Source organism: Olea europaea, chromosome 8 (assembly GCF_002742605.1).
Source record: "Olea europaea var. sylvestris chromosome 8, O_europaea_v1, whole genome shotgun sequence".
Lineage (NCBI taxonomy): Eukaryota > Viridiplantae > Streptophyta > Magnoliopsida > Lamiales > Oleaceae > Olea > Olea europaea.
In genome coordinates, this window is record NC_036244.1 from 9,696,083 (window position 1) to 9,716,712 (window position 20,630).

The 20,630-nt window shown below is 32.1% G+C and overlaps 2 protein-coding genes and 1 long non-coding RNA gene across 3 annotated transcripts; all 3 read left to right on the top strand.

The window, feature by feature from the left end:
- The first annotated feature begins 8,665 nt into the window (after positions 1-8,665).
- LOC111398259 lies at positions 8,666-9,213 on the top strand. The gene is made up of 2 exons (XM_023025187.1): positions 8,666-8,927; positions 9,077-9,213. The coding sequence occupies exons 1-2, from the start codon at positions 8,666-8,668 to the stop codon at positions 9,211-9,213; spliced, it is 399 nt and encodes a 132-aa protein (XP_022880955.1).
- Positions 9,214-9,724: 511 nt separating this feature from the next.
- LOC111398755 lies at positions 9,725-11,496 on the top strand. The gene is made up of 2 exons (XR_002703400.1): positions 9,725-9,775; positions 11,218-11,496. It is a non-coding gene; the product is annotated as an uncharacterized LOC111398755 (long non-coding RNA).
- A 4,796-nt stretch (positions 11,497-16,292) lies between these two features.
- LOC111399237 (protein TAPETUM DETERMINANT 1-like) lies at positions 16,293-16,960 on the top strand. The gene is made up of 2 exons (XM_023026501.1): positions 16,293-16,394; positions 16,471-16,960. Exons 1-2 carry the CDS (start codon positions 16,337-16,339, stop codon positions 16,797-16,799), a joined length of 387 nt encoding a protein of 128 aa, XP_022882269.1. The 5' UTR covers positions 16,293-16,336; the 3' UTR covers positions 16,800-16,960.
- Positions 16,961-20,630: the final 3,670 nt, after the last annotated feature.

The window sequence follows — 20,630 nt, forward strand, 5'->3', positions numbered from 1 at the left end:
AAAAAAGGCTGACACTTAAACGAACAGCATTAAATGAAAGTTCAAGTGTTAGATGAGAAAACTTTGATGATGAAGATTATTAAAGAATTTGATTCAATCAATCAAATATTTTCACAATAAGTAATTTGCTAATAAATAAGTAAGATGAATATAATTTTGCTCAAGAATGTCTCACTTCTAAGCTCTTAAAAGTCTTTCAATGAATGCAAAAGTGAATGTATTTATAAAGTTCAATGAGCAAAAATATTAGTGGGACTGGACAAGCAATCAGACTTTCATTTTGGTGTCCGATTGTATGACACTAGCTGTTGTATGCCTAAAGTCAGAGCGGTCAAAAAGGTGATGGTTATACATATTGGACATCCGCATGGACTATCCAAACGTCCAGATGTACAAGACTTTCACTTACTTGAATTGGACATCTGCATTTTATAAGTTTTGTCCATTTTGGTTTTGTTTGATCCGATGTGAATGTTTTGAACACTGTCAGCCTTTGAAGGACGTTTCAACTTATTTTTCAAGGTAAGTAAATTCTCTTCATGTGATATTTTCACGACCGTGGTATAGATTTTGAACTTTTTTTTAACTCATCATCCACCCTCAACGTCAACTTGTTTATTTCAAAGTCCATGATACCCTAACTTGTTGATATGAACAATAGACTGAATATTAGTAGTAATACATCCTATGGTTTTTCTATGTCTAAGATGAAATCTGCTGGGAATATGAACATGACCACTTTAATGAGCATGTTCTCAACCACTCATTGAGCGCATTTTATTGATTAGTCCTTCGGTTGAAGGGAGATAGTTGTGTCCTTAAATTTATGTAGATATAAAAAGGCATTAAATTTATATTTGTTCTGGAATCACATAAACAATTGAAAGTAGAAACATTTTATATTGAGTAAGGTATTTTGAGACTCCCCAGATCTTTTAATTTAGGAGGTAATTTCTTTTATATCATAGTACTATACTCCTCATATAGCTTAATGGTCTTAAATTCAGTGAACTTTCTTTTCTTTGATAAAATCTTCTCAAAAAATTGTATGGCTTGTATTTGAGATATGGCTTCAATTGACATAAAGCTTCTAAATAAGTCCAAGAACATTGCAAACTGTTCTTTGAGCTTTCATTTCTGCAATCTCTGAAAAAAGGGAATAAGAGGTAAATCCGTCTTGATAGAAACAGTTGCCTTAATCTGTGGACTATCTAAATTTTGATCTGGAAAGTACATTTTCATTCACTATCACTTGTCCCGTGACTGTGATTTCTAGATGTTGAACCCTACTATGAGTAGTAATTACCTTAGTTTTCTCGTTCTCCACAATACCCATTGAGATTACCTACTGTTTGGAATTTATCTCAATATCATTAGCAGAGCTCCAGGACGTGTTCTTGAAAGTACCTTTGCAATTTGTCCCATCTAATTGTCCAAATTCTATAAAGCATCTCCTTAAATCTAAAAAAAAATTTGTCGGTTGCATGAATTTAGTTAACAATTTTCCTATTTTACTTAATGCTTCAGTTGATGATGCTGCCAGTTTATGTTCAACGCTTCTTCCCATGATGGTTACTGGATATTGCTCTAAGAGAAGTTTAGATGATTTCTCCAACCCGAATTGTATGTGTTGGAATGTGGATTATCCTTCTGCCTCAAGTAATTCAGCATATAATTTACCTTTTCAGTTGATTTAACAAATGAACTTCCCACATTACAATCCACACTTTCATGATTTTCACTGCAATAGATGTTAATATGTCAACCTCATGCATCCCTGCAGCTCTTTTTCCACCTTATCTTTTTGTTGGCCATAGTGCACTTGTATATGCTAAATACTCCATTATCAAATAAACTTGATCTATAGTCCTTCTTGTAATTGACCCATCGTAGGCAAAGTTACCCAATATAGGAATACCTAACTTGGAGCCATATTTACAAACCAGGTTGTGGACATTGACGAAGCAAACCTTTGCATCTTTCCCATTCCTCATAATAGCACTCCGAATCAAGTTATGAAAATATAGTGATCTCATCTCTCAACTTGGCAATTATTTTGGTTGGAAATATTCGTTCAAGAATTTCTAGCTTAAATTGTCCCAAGTAGTGATGCTATGGGGATAGGAATGTGTCCAACCATTCCCTAGTAGAATCTCTCAAGGTGTAAGGAAAGAGTCTCACCTGAATTGCATCATTGGAAATCTCTTGATATTCAATTGTTGTATACATATCCAAAAGCCATGAGATATGAGCACTTGGATTGTCTGTTGGTTTTCCAAAAAATTACAATACGTTCTGAAACATGTTTATTACATCCATCCTGAAATGAAAATTAGCTTGCCCAAATGCTGGGTAAGATATGCTGGATCTACTTTCTACCACTGGTGGAACCATGTATTCTTCCATCAATCTCTCGTTTTCATTACTCGCAGAGGCAGCCGGATGTGCTACATTTACATTCAAGTCAATGGCCACTTGATTTTTCTATATTTTTTGCCATTGATTTTGGTTGTTGTTTTTGTTGTAATTCTATCCGTTCCTTTCTTCTCAACCTGAATATCTGTTTGATTTTCGAATCAAATTGAAAAAGATCGCTGTTTATCAAACTTTGCATGCAAGATTTTGAAAAGAAAGATAAAAACAGCGTAGTATTTTTCTGATAAAAATTTTAAAAAAAATAAAAAAGCCAAAAAAATGTAGATTAAAGATATAAAAAAAAAATTGAAACTAATTAATACAACAGTCCCCGACAAATGGCATCAGAATCTTGATCATTTGATTTTCAACATGTACAAGGATAGTGAAAAAGTAATAAAGTAATGAGTAAAGTATCGTTCCCACAAGGACTACGTACTTATCTAGTATCAATTAATGTTAACCTTAATTGAATAGTAAATTTTATTTAAGAATTTGTTCTAGATTAACTATTCTATTGAGCAATTTATGAAACTTTTGTAAATTTCGATGGGATATTACTAAGCCTTTGAATCCCTCGTATTAATCTTTTTCAATGCAAATCAATAACATGACTATATGTGCACATTTTATTTTAATCAATGTTCCTAAGTTAATTAAAATCATCTCTCGACGTCAATTAAATATATCCTTTCATTTGAACTTCCCATATTTCTAGGAAAGATGCGAACATGAAAGCATGCATTAAAAACGCTAAAGAATTTTAAAAATCATGCAAAGTATAATGGTATATCTCTATCCTCTATCAGACTTTACAATAATTGTTATAAGGTGCTATCTATCCTAATATTTCTCCTGAAATAAAAAAAAAATCAGAATCAATCCAATTAGTGATCAAGTAATTGAAAAGTCATTAAATTTTATGAAAATTATTCAAGAATAAACACATATTGAGTGTCAAATTAATTAATTTGTATTAAAAACTTCATAATAAAGGTTCATGAATGTCCTGTTAATTGAAAAATTAGCCTAACATTACAAAATTACAAGAAATCATAATTATTTTGTAAAATATCTCCCAGATTTTGATTAATTGAAGAAGAAGATGATGAATCTTGAAATCTTAAATTTCGTCAATGATTTCTTGATGAATTCTAGTTGCACCTTTCCTTCGTTGTCCAAAGACCAAGCTTTGATCTCCAATTGATGAATATCTTGTAACCACCTCTTGATTTGTCCGAAAGTGTGTTGACTTTGGCTTCATTTTGATGTGATAAATTATGAATTTTGAAGTATGAGAGATATACAAGACATTTTCCTAAAGTATTCTACTGCTAGGTATTTTTAGGAATCAAAAATTGGTTGAAAATCAAGTCCAAATTTGTTTGTGGAAGAGTTTCAATCAAATAAGAAAAGTTGCCAATGCACGTGCATGTTTGTCTGTGCACATTCGTCAGTACTTTGGTTATGATTTTCTCTTCCAATATTCAATCGAGTTGATATAAAATCATTGGAAAGTTAACTCAAAATACTACTACTTTATTAGTGTAAAATTTTTCTAATTCGAACGTTTACTGTGCAAAAAATAGATCTCAATCTAAAAATTATGAATATAACTTGTGTGATTGGAAATTGATTTTTAAAAATACTTTGATCATATTTCATTCGATTTTGACTTCTAATTGCATCTAATTTAGTTCTAGCAATCTTCAACTATAGTTTTATTGTCCAATTGGTCCTCAAACTTTGGATTTCACCATTTTTCGTCATTTTTCACTTCTTTATTCTATTTTCATGTCCAAAATCGAGTTTCACCTAATAAATGAAATACACACAAGATTAAGTTATAATCTATCAAGAAACAATGAAATGTCAATATTTTTAAGCCCGACTAAATGTATAATTTATTGGCAATTAGAGATGACACAAACTAGGTTAAATAAGAAAACTAATTATGAATAACTCGGTGAAAAAAATTTCGGAGTTTTAACTCCTCCCCATTTCTATTATGCAAATTAGTGTTGCCTACCAAAGATTGGATATGATAAATTATGCTTTTAATAATGACTATATTTTGCAAATAATACAATACTCTTTATAGAATATCACCTATAAGAGCATGAACTTGGTTGGTTCAATAAGAATTTTACATAGGCAAATTCTTCCAATTAATGAACCTAAGAAGGTTCATGGTCAAAATAATGAGCTCAATCAAGAATCAAAATTTGATATGAGAGAATATGTTTGATCTATTTTCTGGTCTTAAAATAATGATTGACAGTTCAAAACATTGTATTTACTAATTAGCTAAGTGAATTCAATAGATTCTTACTAAGGAAGGCTCAAAACAAAAGGTACCGATCTTGATATATTGTATTTCAATAGTACTCTTCTTCGTCTTGCTTGTTTATAGTTGACTCTTTAGTTTATGTGGGGAATCGTTGGAATTTATGGAATAATTCTTATAGGTGTAAATTGAAAAAAATTTCAATTGGTTCGATGATTAATTGCTTCTCTTCAGATGTAAATGGTGCATAACAAAAAGTTATGTTGTTTAAGAATCGATGTTGACAATAGAAATCAGATCAATAAATCCGATCACCTAGCCAGAGTTTTCACCTCTTAAACTCACTAGTTTTGATGCTCAAACTTGTAGCTAGAGGGAAAATTCTATTCGGGAGGAAGATATTGGAATTGCATGACTTTCTCTTTAAAAGTGAGAGCATTTATAAATTTTTCTTCATGTTCGGAGAAAATTCGATAATTTAGGAAAAAATATAGAGGTCAGCCTCTTATTTGAAAACTTGTAACTGATTCTGTTAATGGTATCACATTTTATTCATTGGGTTACGTGTTATTTTATTAACAGCCTTAGCAAGCCTGGATGGTGGAAATGTTTACCAGCTTTGAGAGAACCTTTTATTCTCTTGTTCCCTCACGTATGGCTTGGAAAATGCATAAATCTCGAAAGCATGCATATTCAATTGGTTCGATGATTAATTGCTTCTCTTCAGATGTAAATGGTGCATAACAAAAAGTTATGTTGTTTCGGAATCGATGTTGACAATAGAAATCAGATCAATAAATCCTATCACCTAGCCAGAGTTTTCACCTCTTAAACTCACTAGTTTTGATGCTCAAACTTGTAGCTAGAGGGAAAATTCTATTCGGGAGGAAGATATTGGAATTGCATGACTTTCTCTTTAAAAGTGAGAGCATTTATAAATTTTTCTTCATGTTCGGAGAAAATTCGATAATTTAGGAAAAAATATAGAGGTCAGCCTCTTATTCGAAAACTTGTAACTGATTCTGTTAATGGTATCACATTTTATTCATTGGGTTACGTGTTATTTTATTAACAGCCTTAGCAAGCCTGGATGGTGGAAATGTTTACCAGCTTTGAGAGAACCTTTTATTCTCTTGTTCCCTCACGTATGGCTTGGAAAATGCATAAATCTCGAAAGCATGCATGCTGCAAACATAATATCAGGTATTGTAGCTGCATGATAAAGCCGATTTGCAATCAGACTTCTATAGGTAGCAGCATCCTCCACCTTTCTACTTCCATTCTCTTTCATCAGTTTTTCATTGACCACAAGAAGTGTATCTATTGGTTTACAACCAAACATTCTGAACATTTTCAGATTTTTTCAGCTTATCTTTTCCGTGAAATAAACACTTATTCTTCATTTTGTTAGATATCAATTCCCAAAAAAATGACATAGATCCCCCAAGTCATTCATTTCATACATCATCATCATTTCCTTTATAAAATGTTCAATCATTGCAGCATTGCTTCCTGTTATCACCAAAACATCGACATAAACTACCACAATAAGAATATCACCAATGACTTGCCTTTTCACATACAATGTAGGCTCACTCTTACTTTTGTCAATTCCTTTTTTCTCAAGATAACTGTTAATCTCACTATATTATACTCTAGGTACTTGTTTCAGCCTGTAGAGTACTTTCTTTAGCTTGTACACTTGTTTCAGCCTGTAGAGCACTTTCTTTAGCTTGTACACATTTTCTTCATAGCCTTGGGTGATAAATCCTTGAGATTTCTCAAGATAAACCTATTCATTTAACTCTCCATTTAGAAAGCTGACTTCATATCAAGTTGATAGAACAACGAACATTTATAGCAGCTAAAAAAATAAGAGCTCTCACCGTATCAGGTCCAGCTACTGGTGCAAATGTTTCTTGATAATCAATACCGGTCTGTTGTAAATAGCTTTTTGCAACCAACCTTGCTTTGTTTCTTTGCACTAAACCATGTGTGCTGTATTTCACCTTGTAAATCCAATTTACGCCAATAACTTCTTTGTTTTCAGGCCTATCAACAAGCTCCCATGTGTTTCCCTTTTCAATCATATCAATTTCTTCTTCCTTAGCTTTCTTCCAAGCCTCTTCTTTTATTGCTTAATTAGTTTTTTCTAGCTCTATGCAAAAATTACATCTTGCATGAATGTCGTCCAAATTTCTCATTCTTACTAGAGTTGAACTTGACGATGATGAGCTAGAACTTGGATCTGATGATACATTGTTTTTATTGATGATATATTGGTTTATTCTCACACTCATAATGAACATGCTGAGCATTTGAGGATTGTCTTGCAGACTTTGAGAGATAAGCAGTTGTATGCCAAATTTAGCAAATGTGAATTTTGGCTGGATCAAGTTGTGTTTCTAGGTCATGTTATCTCGGCAAAAGGTATTTATGTAGATCCTCAGAAAATTGAGGCAGTAATGAAATGGGAGAACCCTACTGATGTTACAGAAGTACGGAGTTTCCTTGGGCTAGCAGGTTATTATCGACGATTCGTAGATGATTTTTTCAAAATTGCTCTTCCTTTGACTAGTTTGACTCGAAAGGACATCAAATTTGTATGGAATGAGGAATGTGAGAAGAGTTTTCAAGAGTTGAAGAAAAGGTTAACTTCTGCTCCTATACTTACTCTTCCGTCTTCAGGTGAAGAGTTTGTGACTTATAGTGATGCTTCACGCCAAGGATTGGGTTGTGTTCTAATGCAGAATGAAAAAGTTGTAGCTTATGCTTCTAAACAATTGAAGAAGCATGAGTTAAATTACCCAACTCATGATTTGGAGTTAGCTGCAATAGTGTTGGCATTGAAGATTTGGAGACATTACCTTTATGGTGAGAAATGTCAAATAAAAGTCTAAAGTATATCTTTGATCAGAAAGAATTGAATCTGAGGCAAAGAAGATGGTTGGAGTTGATAAAGGATTATGATTGTAAAATTGACTACCATCCGGGGAAAGCTAACGTAGTTGCAGATGCTCTCAATAGAAAGACTAGTTCTTCATCTCCATCCAGTGCAGTATATGTTTCTTTGATTTGTGAGTTCAAGAAGTTACATACTCAGTTGTCAGTTACTACTTCAGGGGCAATATTAGCTCATTTCCAAGTGAGGCCTTCTTTAATTGACAAGGTTAAAGAAGCTCGATCTCAAGATCTGCCATTGAGAACCATGAAAGCACAAGTTAGTGCAGGGTTAAGGACAGATTATGTGATTAGAGATGATGGGTCATTAGCTATGGGCAATAAATTATGTGTTCCAGATATTCCAGAATTGAAGAATGAAATTTTAGAAGAGGCACATAGTTCTGCTTATGCTTTGTATCCAGGTAGTATTAAAATGTATCATACATTGAAAGATCATTACTGGTGGAAAGGTATGAAGAGAGAGATAGCAGATTTTGTATCCAAATGTCTTATATGTTAGTAGGTAAAGCCAGCTCGTCATAAAACAGCAGGACTTTTACAGCCATTGCCTATTCTAGAATGGAAGTGGGAACACATTACTATGACTTCTTATTTGGTCTTCCTCGTACTCAGAATGGTCATGATGGTGTTTGGGTGATTGTGGATCGTTTGACCAAAATTGCCAAATCTTTGCCAATCAAAATCACTTATTCTTTGAGTAAGTTAGCAAAGTTGTACGTGGATGAAATAGTTAGCTTATATGGTGTTCCAATATCTATTGTATCTGATAGAGATCCCCGGTTTACATCCGAATTTTGGCCTAGTTTACAAGGTGCTATGGGTACTAAACTACATTTCAGCACAGCTTTTCATCCTCAGACAGATGGTCAGTCAGAGAGGACCATACAGACTCTTGAGGATATGTTGAGGGCTTGAGTTTTGGAGTTCAAAGGTAGCTGGGATACTCATTTGTCTTTGATGGAGTTTGTTTATAATAACAGTTACCACTCCAGTATAGAAATGGCTCCTTTTGAAAATTTATATGGTAGAAAGTGCAGAACACCAGTATGTTGGAGTGAAGTTGGTGAAAGAAAGTTAGTGGGCCCTGATTTGGTTCAAATGGCTTCAGAAAATGCGAAATTGATTAGAGAAAATTTGAAAATAGCACAAGACAGACATAAAAGTTATGCAGATAAGCGCAGGAAAGATCTTGAATTTGCAGTTGCAGTTGGAGATAAAGTCTTTTTGAAATTGTCACCTTGGAAAGGAGTGTTGAGATTTGGCAAACAAGGAAAGTTGAGTCCATGATATATTGGACCTTATCAGGTTACTGAGCGGATTGGGCCGGTTGCATATCGATTAGATCCGCCAGATGAATTATCTCGGATCCATGATGTTTTTCATGTTCCATGCTTCGTAAATATATTGCAGATTCTTCTCATGTTCTAGAGTCTCAACCAGTTCAGTTGAAGGAGAATTTGACTTACGTACAAGAGTCATTGAGAATTTTAGACGAAAAGGTGCAAATTCAGCGAAACAAGACAGTTTCACTTGTTAATGTACTTTAGCATAATCAAACAGTAAAAGAGGCTACATGGGAGAACGAGGATCAGATGCGTGCTCAATATCCTCATTTATTCATTATCTTATCAATTGCCAGCTGAATTTCGAGGACGAAATTCTTTTAAGAGTGTAAGATTGTTACAACCCAAATTTTCTAGTCAAAATTCAAATATTGACTAGTCAAAGTCAATTAAGGACTAAAATGAAATTAAATATTTTATTGGGGTTTATTTTATAATTAGCCATATATGAGGGTTAAATTGGCTACAATTTAAAGTTGAGAATTTACTTATATATATTTGGAAGTTTAGAATTTAAAAGTTATATTCTATTAAAGAATAGGGACCTTCCTTAGCAATTTTGAACAAGTGGCATTTATATTCAAACCTTGACCATTTTTTCTACAAAAATCACACACAAACACACACTAAAGTGTGTTGAACGAGAGAGATCGCAGAGAAGAGGAGAAAGGGAAGAAAAGAAAAAGAAAGGAAGAAAAAAAAAGGAAAATGAAAGAAGAAATCTTGTGCCAACTACTTCAATCTTGTTTATTTAATTCTTCAAGAGGTAAGGTTAATAATTTATGATTTAGTTTTTGTAAATTTTTGTTATTGGTTTTAAATTTATAGCTTATACTTGAAAAATATGATAAGGAATCCAACTATTTGAGTATTTGGAGCTAGTTATTCTAGTAGATTGGAAAAAATGATATTTAGATATTAGGGTTTTGTCATATATAGCTAAATCCGAAAATTTGGGGAAATATATAAATTCTTGTTATTTTTCCTTGTGATTGTTTTATGGTATTATTAAGTTAGATTAGTTGAAAATAACTTATCTTATGCTTGAATTCTCACTTTGGATGAATATGGAGAATATAAGAAAGGAGCTTTTGACAAGATTTATGTATTTAGTTAAAAGAGAATTTAAATAAGGAATGTGGATGATTATTATCATAAAAAACTTGTTGAATCTTTACGGGGCAACCGGAAAAGGTTAGTATTAAAGAGTGAGGGATGTAGAGTGATTTGAAATTAAGTGAACGTATGTTTAAGTAACCAAATAAAAAAAATATTAAGTCTCAGCTTATTGCTTATTGAGGGATGTATATATTTTATTTTAGTTTGATGATAAGAAAGGGTTATTATTGAGAAATCCCTTGTAACTGTATATGGATGGAATTGAAGTAGCTTATATTTATGATCGTTTCAGGAGGGGATTTGGACGTGGGAACAGCATACCAGCCCCGTTAGTCCAGCCTATTCTTATGAGTGAAGAATCTATATTTTCAAAAAGAAGATTTTCTTTGTATTTTATAGAAGCATGTTAATTACATGAAATGCTTTATTTTCGAGAAATAGTAAATGAGTATGATTGCTTTGGAATTATCATAAAATAGTTGATGTGATTAACTTACTCTAATGCACTGAGGGGCTACGGCCGTGCATTAGAGTCATGTATTTAACTCTTATCCACTGAGGGGCTACGACCGTGGGTAAAGTTATCCATTATATACTGAGGGGCTACAGTCGTGTGTAAGGGTAACTCTTATCCACTGAGGGGCTACGGCCGTGGGTAAAGTTATCCATTATACATTGAGGGGCTTCAGCCGTGTATAATGATGATTATGTTATTTCCATCTTGTACACTAAGAGGCTACGGCCGTGTACAGAATATTGATCAGACGGTTTATGTACATTTGATTTATAGCTTTCAGATCATTAGTAGATGTTTACGTGGGATATATATTTTGATATGAATTTTAATTATACAGTGGATTATTAGTCTTCAGCTTACATTTTTCCCGCTTACAGTTCAGCTTGTGGATTTTAGATTATGGTTTTTGATTTTGAATTGTCTAATGTACTTACTCATCTGGTTATATATATATATATATATATATATATATATATATATATATATTTACACACAAAGAACAGTACAACCATCTTTTAAGCACTTCAACACTGGGATTATTATCTCATATTTTCCTAAACTTTTCCTTATAGGAGGCTGTTGACTGAGCTGTGGTGGAGATTATTTTGATAGTTTTGCAGCCATTGCTACCACCAATTGTAGGTTCTTTTGTTTGAAATTGTGTAATCATCAAGTGAAATATTTGCATCATATTGGAGGAAAATTATTTTTGGTATTTATAAACACCAATGATCACGATGTAATATTGTAATCTAAACTGCTTTCTATTATCCTTTTGAGAGGCAGTTTTGATGTATATGATATGGATGTTTTTGGCTAAACGAGCAAATGATATTATTATGTTGGTATTTTATTGGAGTTTAGAAAGATTTTAATTGGTCAAAAGAAGCTTTATTATTAAAGTTTAGTTACTTTTGCCTTGGTGATGGGTCCAGTACCTAGCTGGCACTTATCATCGGCTCACGTCACGTCTTGAGTCTTAGGACGGGATGTGTCACATATACTCTAAGATGCTTAACTGATGGATTTCTACCATTCCATGCTTCAAAAGATGTTTTATTCCACATAGCCTTAGTTGGACACCTGTCGACTAAATACACTGTTGTATATACAGCTTCTGCCCAAAAGCTTTTGGTAGTCCTCCATCATGCAACATCGATTTTGCCATCTCCATCACTATTTGACTCTTTCTTTCAAATACTCCATTTTGCTATGGAGTGTAACCAACTGTGAGCTGTCTCTCCATGCCTTCATCCTCACATAATTTTTTTGAGCCGATTTGAAGTGTACTCTTTTCCTCTGTCACTTCTCAAAATTTTGGTCGAATGCCCATTTTTCTTCTCAGTGAGGCATTTAAACTTTTTAAACAATTCAAATACTTTAGATTTTTGCCTCAAAAAATAAACGCAAGTCATACGACCGTAATCATCAATGAAGAGAATGAAGTATCTATTGTTTTCTATGATAGTTTCCAAGAGAACAAACTTAGCTCTTATCTTCAATTTTAGGAAGTTTTTGCACCATATTTTCCTATGCAACAACTTGAAGATTTCAAAATTTAAGTGCCCTAATCACTTGTACCACAACAATGATTCCATCAATCACCGTTGCTTTTAAGCTAACAACATCTCTTGAATACTTGAAAGGTAAATGGAAAGCTTCTATAAGATCCCATCTTTACTTAGCCACAACATTTTTCCTACTTCTAGCATCATATATTTTACAGTCATTACCTTCAAAATGAAGAGTACAACCATGATCCAAAAGTTGTCCAACACTTAGTAAGTTTTTGCAAGCTTAGGAACGAAGAGAACATCTCCAAAAACCTTTTTTTCTTTCTTTGTTTCAACACCAACACTCCCTTTCCCTTTCACTTCTACCACAGCATCATTACCCACCTGTACTTTTGAATTGAAAGATGTTTAGGAAAATATCCTTTTCTGGTGTCATATGATTACTATATCCACTGTCTAGGAACCAAACCTCATTCTTCTTTTCTGAGTCATGTTGGCCTGCATAAAACATATTTCCTTCAAGTTTTCCTTCATTTCCTTATCCTCCGTGAAGCTTGCTTGTTGGTTATTCCTCAGTCTACAATCTTTTTGCAATGACCAAAGCTTCTATAATGGAAACATTGAGGCTTCCCTTTGAACCAATAATCTTACAAGATGGCCAAATTTGCTGCAGACATTACATTTATGTGAAGAACCTTCTCCTACTTGATCTTCTATCAAAGTTACTGTAAAGAATTGGGTTGCTGAAATTCTTGAGCCCAATTGATTTGCAATTTAAGTGAAAACCCGGTCCAATGATTGGTCCACTTAACTGAAGGTTCCAGATTTGCAAAGTCGTTTTTTGGAAATACAACTTCAACTTAAACATGTCCCACACTAGATTTCTTACACCTGGCAGTATTGTAACCGTTGGATTGTTCTATTGGACGCGTCTCATATAAATAGGGTTGAAAGACTTTTCTTTGTAACCCTAATCTCCTTTTTTGACTGTCGCTTTTTCTTCTTCGTTCTCTTCATCTTCTGGATGATGTTGGTGTGATTTCTTAGTGAAATCTTGTAATATACTGTTAGTAGTGATGAAATCTATCTCTGTGTGAGATTAGCATATAGAATCTGAGGGCAAGTTTGTGGATGTGAACGACAGATTGTTTTTGCTCTTCTGTAACTTGGTTTTGCCCGATTTTGGGGGCTGTGATAGTGGATTCTAGCTTAATCCGTATGGATGCTCAACGGGGATGTAGGCGTTAATTGGCCGCCGAACCTCGGGGCCTTTGGCCAAAAATTCCTTCGTGTTCCTTACTTTCTTATCATTTACATTTTGAGTTTTTACTGTAAAATTCTCGAGTCACAAAAGTGTTCGTAATACTGGAAACTACAGTTACTTCTTCCTCTTCCTCTTCCTCTTTCACTAAATCCTCTTCACCCTCTATTTTGATATTGAATTGGAAATTTCCTTTCAAAAGCACTCTCAATAAATTTTTGAGTGTCTATCCAACCTTTGCTCTCACTAGATCCTCTTCACCCTCTATTTTGATATTGAATTGGAAATTTCCTTTCAAAAGCACTCTCAATAAATTTTTGAGTGTCTATCCAACCTTTGCTCATGAGATTTCAAAGAACTCGACAATTCTTGAACTCCCAATTTAGAAAGATCTTTAGTTTCTTCAATAACTGCCACCATTGAATCAAACTTCTCAAGCAAACTTATCAACAACTTCACAACTATTCTCTGATCTGTCATCTTTTTAACTCCATAAATCTAGTTGAATAATCATTCACACATTCATTTTGTTCATTAACATATTTTCAAAATCTCTTCTAATAGTTTGAAGTTTGATTGTTCTTACCCTTTAATCTCCTTGAAATTTTTCTTGAAATGTCTGTCGTGCTTTCTTGGATGTTTTAGTTCCCATGATTCTTGGAAAAATGGCTTCTAAAACTCCTCTCTATATCATCCCCATTGTTCTTGCACCTGTGCTCTTTATATTCTTCGACTCATTCTTCTGAGCTTTAATTAAATCTTCCATGGATTCAAGAATTTCATATCCTGATTCTACCATCTCCTATGGATCAAGAGACTCGAACAAAGTCTTCTTCTTGATAATTTAAAAATCATAGTCCTCCATAAAATATTGAAACTTGAACAATGCCCCAACTTACACTTGAGCGTGCAAAATTACAATTTTAGCCTTCACATGTTTTACAAATTACAATGACTTTTCTAATAAAAACACATTACACAATAACAAGTTTATGTAGATTTTCGGGGTCACCACACTCCAATCAATTAAGGCTAGTTGCTATGTCTAAATTTGTGACTTGAATCTGACGAATCCCAAATTCAGCGTGAATTAGGCATTACTAGGTGTCAATATTTTCAATGCTCAACAAGTACATTGTCCATTTCCAAATATGACATTATTATCATTTCAAAATTTATGAGAATACATTTATTTTTCACAATTTGAGGTAAATTAATTAATGATTCAATCAATTCGGGTATATTGTGAAAATCTCATTTGTAAGTCCAATGTATTCACTGCATTCACACATGACCAGTTTTGCATAGAGGTGAGTGAGGCCGACGCCTCAGGCTCGATATTAGAGGTGACTCAGATTTTAGCCTATTTAATTCTTTTTTTTTTTTTTTGGTAAATTAGGTTCTCCACTATTTTTTTATTGAAACTTTGATAAATTAGATCCATTCCATTCCATCTATAAATAAGGCCCAATAACCTTTTTTCATTACAGGAATTTCATTTCTAAATTAGGTCCATTTCAAATACAGCGAAAGGGGACAAGCGGCATAGTATTTCTCAAACTCATATTGCAGTGATTTCTTAATTCTACTCAACTTATTCATCACATAGATAGTATTTTATTTATTTGTTTAAAATAAGAGACATTTCACTAGACTTGAGGATAATTAACAAAGATCCTTAAATGAAGAGTAAACTCGAGTTCTTAATGATGTATTAACTTCAAAATTTTCAGTTCTGACTTAGTATGGTAATCTGGTTTAGGTTGTTGCATGCACTCAATATTTTGAATAAATTTCTTTAAATCGAAAACATGGGTATTGATGGTGCTATCGGCCTCTTACAAGCAATTGTTTCATTTCTCAAAAATTATAGATAAATTGAATTTTCCATTGTCATGGATAAACTAACAAAAATGTATAGAAGATGCATTCCGATAAGAATGTATAATTTGAATAAAGAAGAAATTTGACAGGAGTAGAAGTGATTAGGTAAATCAATGAGTTGAAGAATCTCTTAAAGTTGAATACCTTTTCTTTTTTTTATAATTAATCAAGCTCTATCTTCTCTAAGATTATATTTGAACAATTTTAAACATATGAAGAGATATTTGGATTTTTATTAAATTTGGAAAGATTATGGCATGCAATTTTTTCAATTTGTTGAAGCCTTGTATGATCTTGAGAAGTATCGGGAACATAATGGATGTTCAGGTATTAATGGAGATTATTTATGTTCTAAGTTACATGTCTTGAGGTACTATATACTAAATGAAACAACGAAAGTAATTGAAATGCTACAATATTTGAAGACATCTCAAATGCTTATATTATTTACGAAATTTTGTTAACCATATCTTATATCCAATCAACTGTATCAGAAAGAAGATTGAATTAATTGACTATGTTATCAATTGAGAAATATATGATTGAACAGGTAGATCATTCAATTTTTAATAATGTTTTTGCCTCTAAAATCGCAAAACGAATAATATTTAATTGATAGTTTGAAACATTGTGGACTTTATTATTTAATTATAATATAAATCATTTGTATAATATATTTTATTTTTTGTTTTATTGTTAAATTTTAAATTAACAAGTTAACTACTGACTACATAATACAGCTACGAATTTCGTATGAATACAAAAATTTTGGGACCTAATTTATGATGTTCGCTTTAGGTTCTGAAAACCATAGAACCGGCATTGCATTCATAGCTAAGCACATGCATACAGTCCAACAATATAATCACCCTATTTAGTGTTTATCTTTATCTTCACAATCTTGACTTTTCAGTACCATAAATGCACATGCAAAATTCCCCTATAAATAGGACAATCCTTGTTCTCTTCACAACATATATGTCTATCCTCTTAACATTTAGACACAAATATATCACTCTCCAGTTTCCTTCAATGGAATTCTTCAACAAATTCCTTTGCTTTCTTTTCTTTATGTGCTTTATGACCAGAGGTATAACATTTCTTACTTTTCTTTCTTTTTTCACTTATTTAATATTAATTTATACGATTTTGGTTTCATGTTTCAGGTAGTCTTCAATGCTTTCCTGGGAGCCTTAGAGACCTTACGGTAAATCAAGTTAGAACCAAAGAGAAAATAAGAAATAAACCAGAGTGGAAAGTGACAGTGACCAATAAATGCCTGTGTAGCTTCTTGCAAGTGACACTACTTTGCCCCGGATTTGATTCTGTCAAAACAATTAAGCCCTCACCTAAGTTCGTTTCCAAGAACGGCCCGAAGTCATGTCTTATTAACGATGGAAGCCCTATCTATGGTGGAAAAACATTCAAATTCACTTATGCCTCAGATCAAGAAATTGCATTTGCTCCATTTTCCTTCCTAGAAGCATGCTCTTGAATGAAAGATTATTGTTTATTGTCGGTCTTGTTGTAATAAAACCTAGGGAGCTAGCTGTCTATTATTGTTTTTTTTATTTTTTTTATTTTTCAGTAAAGAGGTTTCTGGTTTGATGAAATTTTCAGTTTCTGACTTGTTGTAATTTAAATTTGGGTTGGACTCTTCAACCTTTTATGTTATATAATTACAGGTCCTCAATTATTTAAATATGTAAATTTGGGGTACTCATGGAGACCTAGATTCACTAATTTAAAGGACCTCACATTAAAGATTATAAAAACTCATAGATCACTTAACGTGAAAGATTGAGGAGCTCAACCTGAATTTTCTCATTATTTGATGGAATGATGGTTTAATTTATGGATATCTGGAAACACTTTTAATTGTTTTAAAGAAATGGACCCATGTTTGTATGCATGATTGAATAGATCCCTTTAATCACTTCACCAACCCTCTAGAGAAAGACATTAATTTTTTCAAACTTTTTTCATTGAAAATCCATTCAGTAGAAATTTTCCCCTGATGGCACGTTTAGTGTGTTCATTACTTTCGAGTTGGAAAATATCCAACTTTTAAAATTTTAGACAAATTTATGATGCCGAGTCGATACCAATTCCTTGGCAACTTCCAGACTAGTGGAGTATCCACTGGTTCATTCTATTATCAATGTCATGGGCGGAGTCAAAGCATGTCCAGTGGACTTTTGGGCAGAATCTTTTTTTTTTTTTTCCTTTTTTGGTTTAACCCACTTCCCAGAGAAAAAAGCCCAATGAGACCCATTCCCTCAAAATTCAATTGACCCAAACCCATTGATTCATTTGAATCGATCCAACCTTTTGTCTGTGGGTGAGAGACTTCGTCCCTGTCGCAGCGTTGCAATTTTGGTTCTCACAAAGTATGAAAACTCGCAAAGAACAAATGTAATATATAAATTATGTCGTTTTTAGTATTGCTGTACTATTATTTTATTCTTTTATCGTCATTAAATCTATGATCAAAATATTGACATTCAGTGTCGAAAAAATTTTGCCCGCACTGAACTAAAATCCTGGCTCCGCCCCTGATCGAGGTGGTGGTGGTGGTGGTGGTGGTGGGGGTGTTGGTGAAAGTGATTTTTTTTAACTTTATTTTTTAATTTTTAATTATTTATTTGTGACTCGTTTGTATTTTTTTTTTTGAAAAAGTCAACTTGACTACCGTTGAAATTAATTTTTTTATTTTTTCTTCTTTCTTTTTTATTTAAATATCAGTGTATATTCATTATTTCACAAAGTTTTATTTAAAAAAAATGAAAGAAAATGTGGTCTTCCACATATCAAAGGTCATATATGGGGTTTTCAATCAATTTGAAAAGGTGAGGGATATTTGATAATAAGTCCATAAGATGAGGGGTATTGCGCCTATAAACGTTAAAAAGAATAATCAAAACATTCACCTTTCTTCATCTTGTTTCTATGCCCAATTTATGTTTCAAATCTATTGCCTTATCATGCATTTTAAGTCAAGGGAATTGATTACAATGCAAAGTGTGGATAAATTTGAGACTACAGTTTGACGACTAGTGGCTTCTTATTGGTTTTCCAAAATTTAATGATTGCTGTATGCACATAAAAGTCGTAGAAAAATGATACAACGGCATAAAAGTCGTAGAAAAATGATATAACGGCAGAAAAGAAAAAGAAAAAAATAAAAAATACACCCTGTTCGGCTCCGAAATTTCGGAAAATATATATATATATATATATACATAAAAGTCGTAGAAAAATGATATAACGGCAGAAAAGAAAAAGAAAAAAATAAAAAATACACCCTGTTCGGCTCCGAAATTTCGGAAAATATATATATATATATATATACATAAAAGTCGTAGAAAAATGATATAACGGCAGAAAAGAAAAAGAAAAAAATAAAAAATACACCCTGTTCGGCTCCGAAATTTCGGAAAATATATATATATATATATATACATAAAAGTCGTAGAAAAATGATATAACGGCAGAAAAGAAAAAGAAAAAAATAAAAAATACACCCTGTTCGGCTCCGAAATTTCGGAAAATATATATATATATATATATACATAAAAGTCGTAGAAAAATGATATAACGGCAGAAAAGAAAAAGAAAAAAATAAAAAATACACCCTGTTCGGCTCCGAAATTTCGGAAAATATATATATATATATATATACATAAAAGTCGTAGAAAAATGATATAACGGCAGAAAAGAAAAAGAAAAAAATAAAAAATACACCCTGTTCGGCTCCGAAATTTCGGAAAATATATATATATATATATATACATAAAAGTCGTAGAAAAATGATATAACGGCAGAAAAGAAAAAGAAAAAAATAAAAAATACACCCTGTTCGGCTCCGAAATTTCGGAAAATATATATATATATATATATACATAAAAGTCGTAGAAAAATGATATAACGGCAGAAAAGAAAAAGAAAAAAATAAAAAATACACCCTGTTCGGCTCCGAAATTTCGGAAAATATATATATATATATATATACATAAAAGTCGTAGAAAAATGATATAACGGCAGAAAAGAAAAAGAAAAAAATAAAAAATACACCCTGTTCGGCTCCGAAATTTCGGAAAATATATATATATATATATATACATAAAAGTCGTAGAAAAATGATATAACGGCAGAAAAGAAAAAGAAAAAAATAAAAAATACACCCTGTTCGGCTCCGAAATTTCGGAAAATATATATATATATATATATACATAAAAGTCGTAGAAAAATGATATAACGGCAGAAAAGAAAAAGAAAAAAATAAAAAATACACCCTGTTCGGCTCCGAAATTTCGGAAAATATATATATATATATATATACATAAAAGTCGTAGAAAAATGATATAACGGCAGAAAAGAAAAAGAAAAAAATAAAAAATACACCCTGTTCGGCTCCGAAATTTCGGAAAATATATATATATATATATATACATAAAAGTCGTAGAAAAATGATATAACGGCAGAAAAGAAAAAGAAAAAAATAAAAAATACACCCTGTTCGGCTCCGAAATTTCGGAAAATATATATATATATATATATACATAAAAGTCGTAGAAAAATGATATAACGGCAGAAAAGAAAAAGAAAAAAATAAAAAATACACCCTGTTCGGCTCCGAAATTTCGGAAAATATATATATATATATATATACATAAAAGTCGTAGAAAAATGATATAACGGCAGAAAAGAAAAAGAAAAAAATAAAAAATACACCCTGTTCGGCTCCGAAATTTCGGAAAATATATATATATATATATATACATAAAAGTCGTAGAAAAATGATATAACGGCAGAAAAGAAAAAGAAAAAAATAAAAAATACACCCTGTTCGGCTCCGAAATTTCGGAAAATATATATATATATATATATACATAAAAGTCGTAGAAAAATGATATAACGGCAGAAAAGAAAAAGAAAAAAATAAAAAATACACCCTGTTCGGCTCCGAAATTTCGGAAAATATATATATATATATATATACATAAAAGTCGTAGAAAAATGATATAACGGCAGAAAAGAAAAAGAAAAAAATAAAAAATACACCCTGTTCGGCTCCGAAATTTCGGAAAATATATATATATATATATATACATAAAAGTCGTAGAAAAATGATATAACGGCAGAAAAGAAAAAGAAAAAAATAAAAAATACACCCTGTTCGGCTCCGAAATTTCGGAAAATATATATATATATATATATACATAAAAGTCGTAGAAAAATGATATAACGGCAGAAAAGAAAAAGAAAAAAATAAAAAATACACCCTGTTCGGCTCCGAAATTTCGGAAAATATATATATATATAT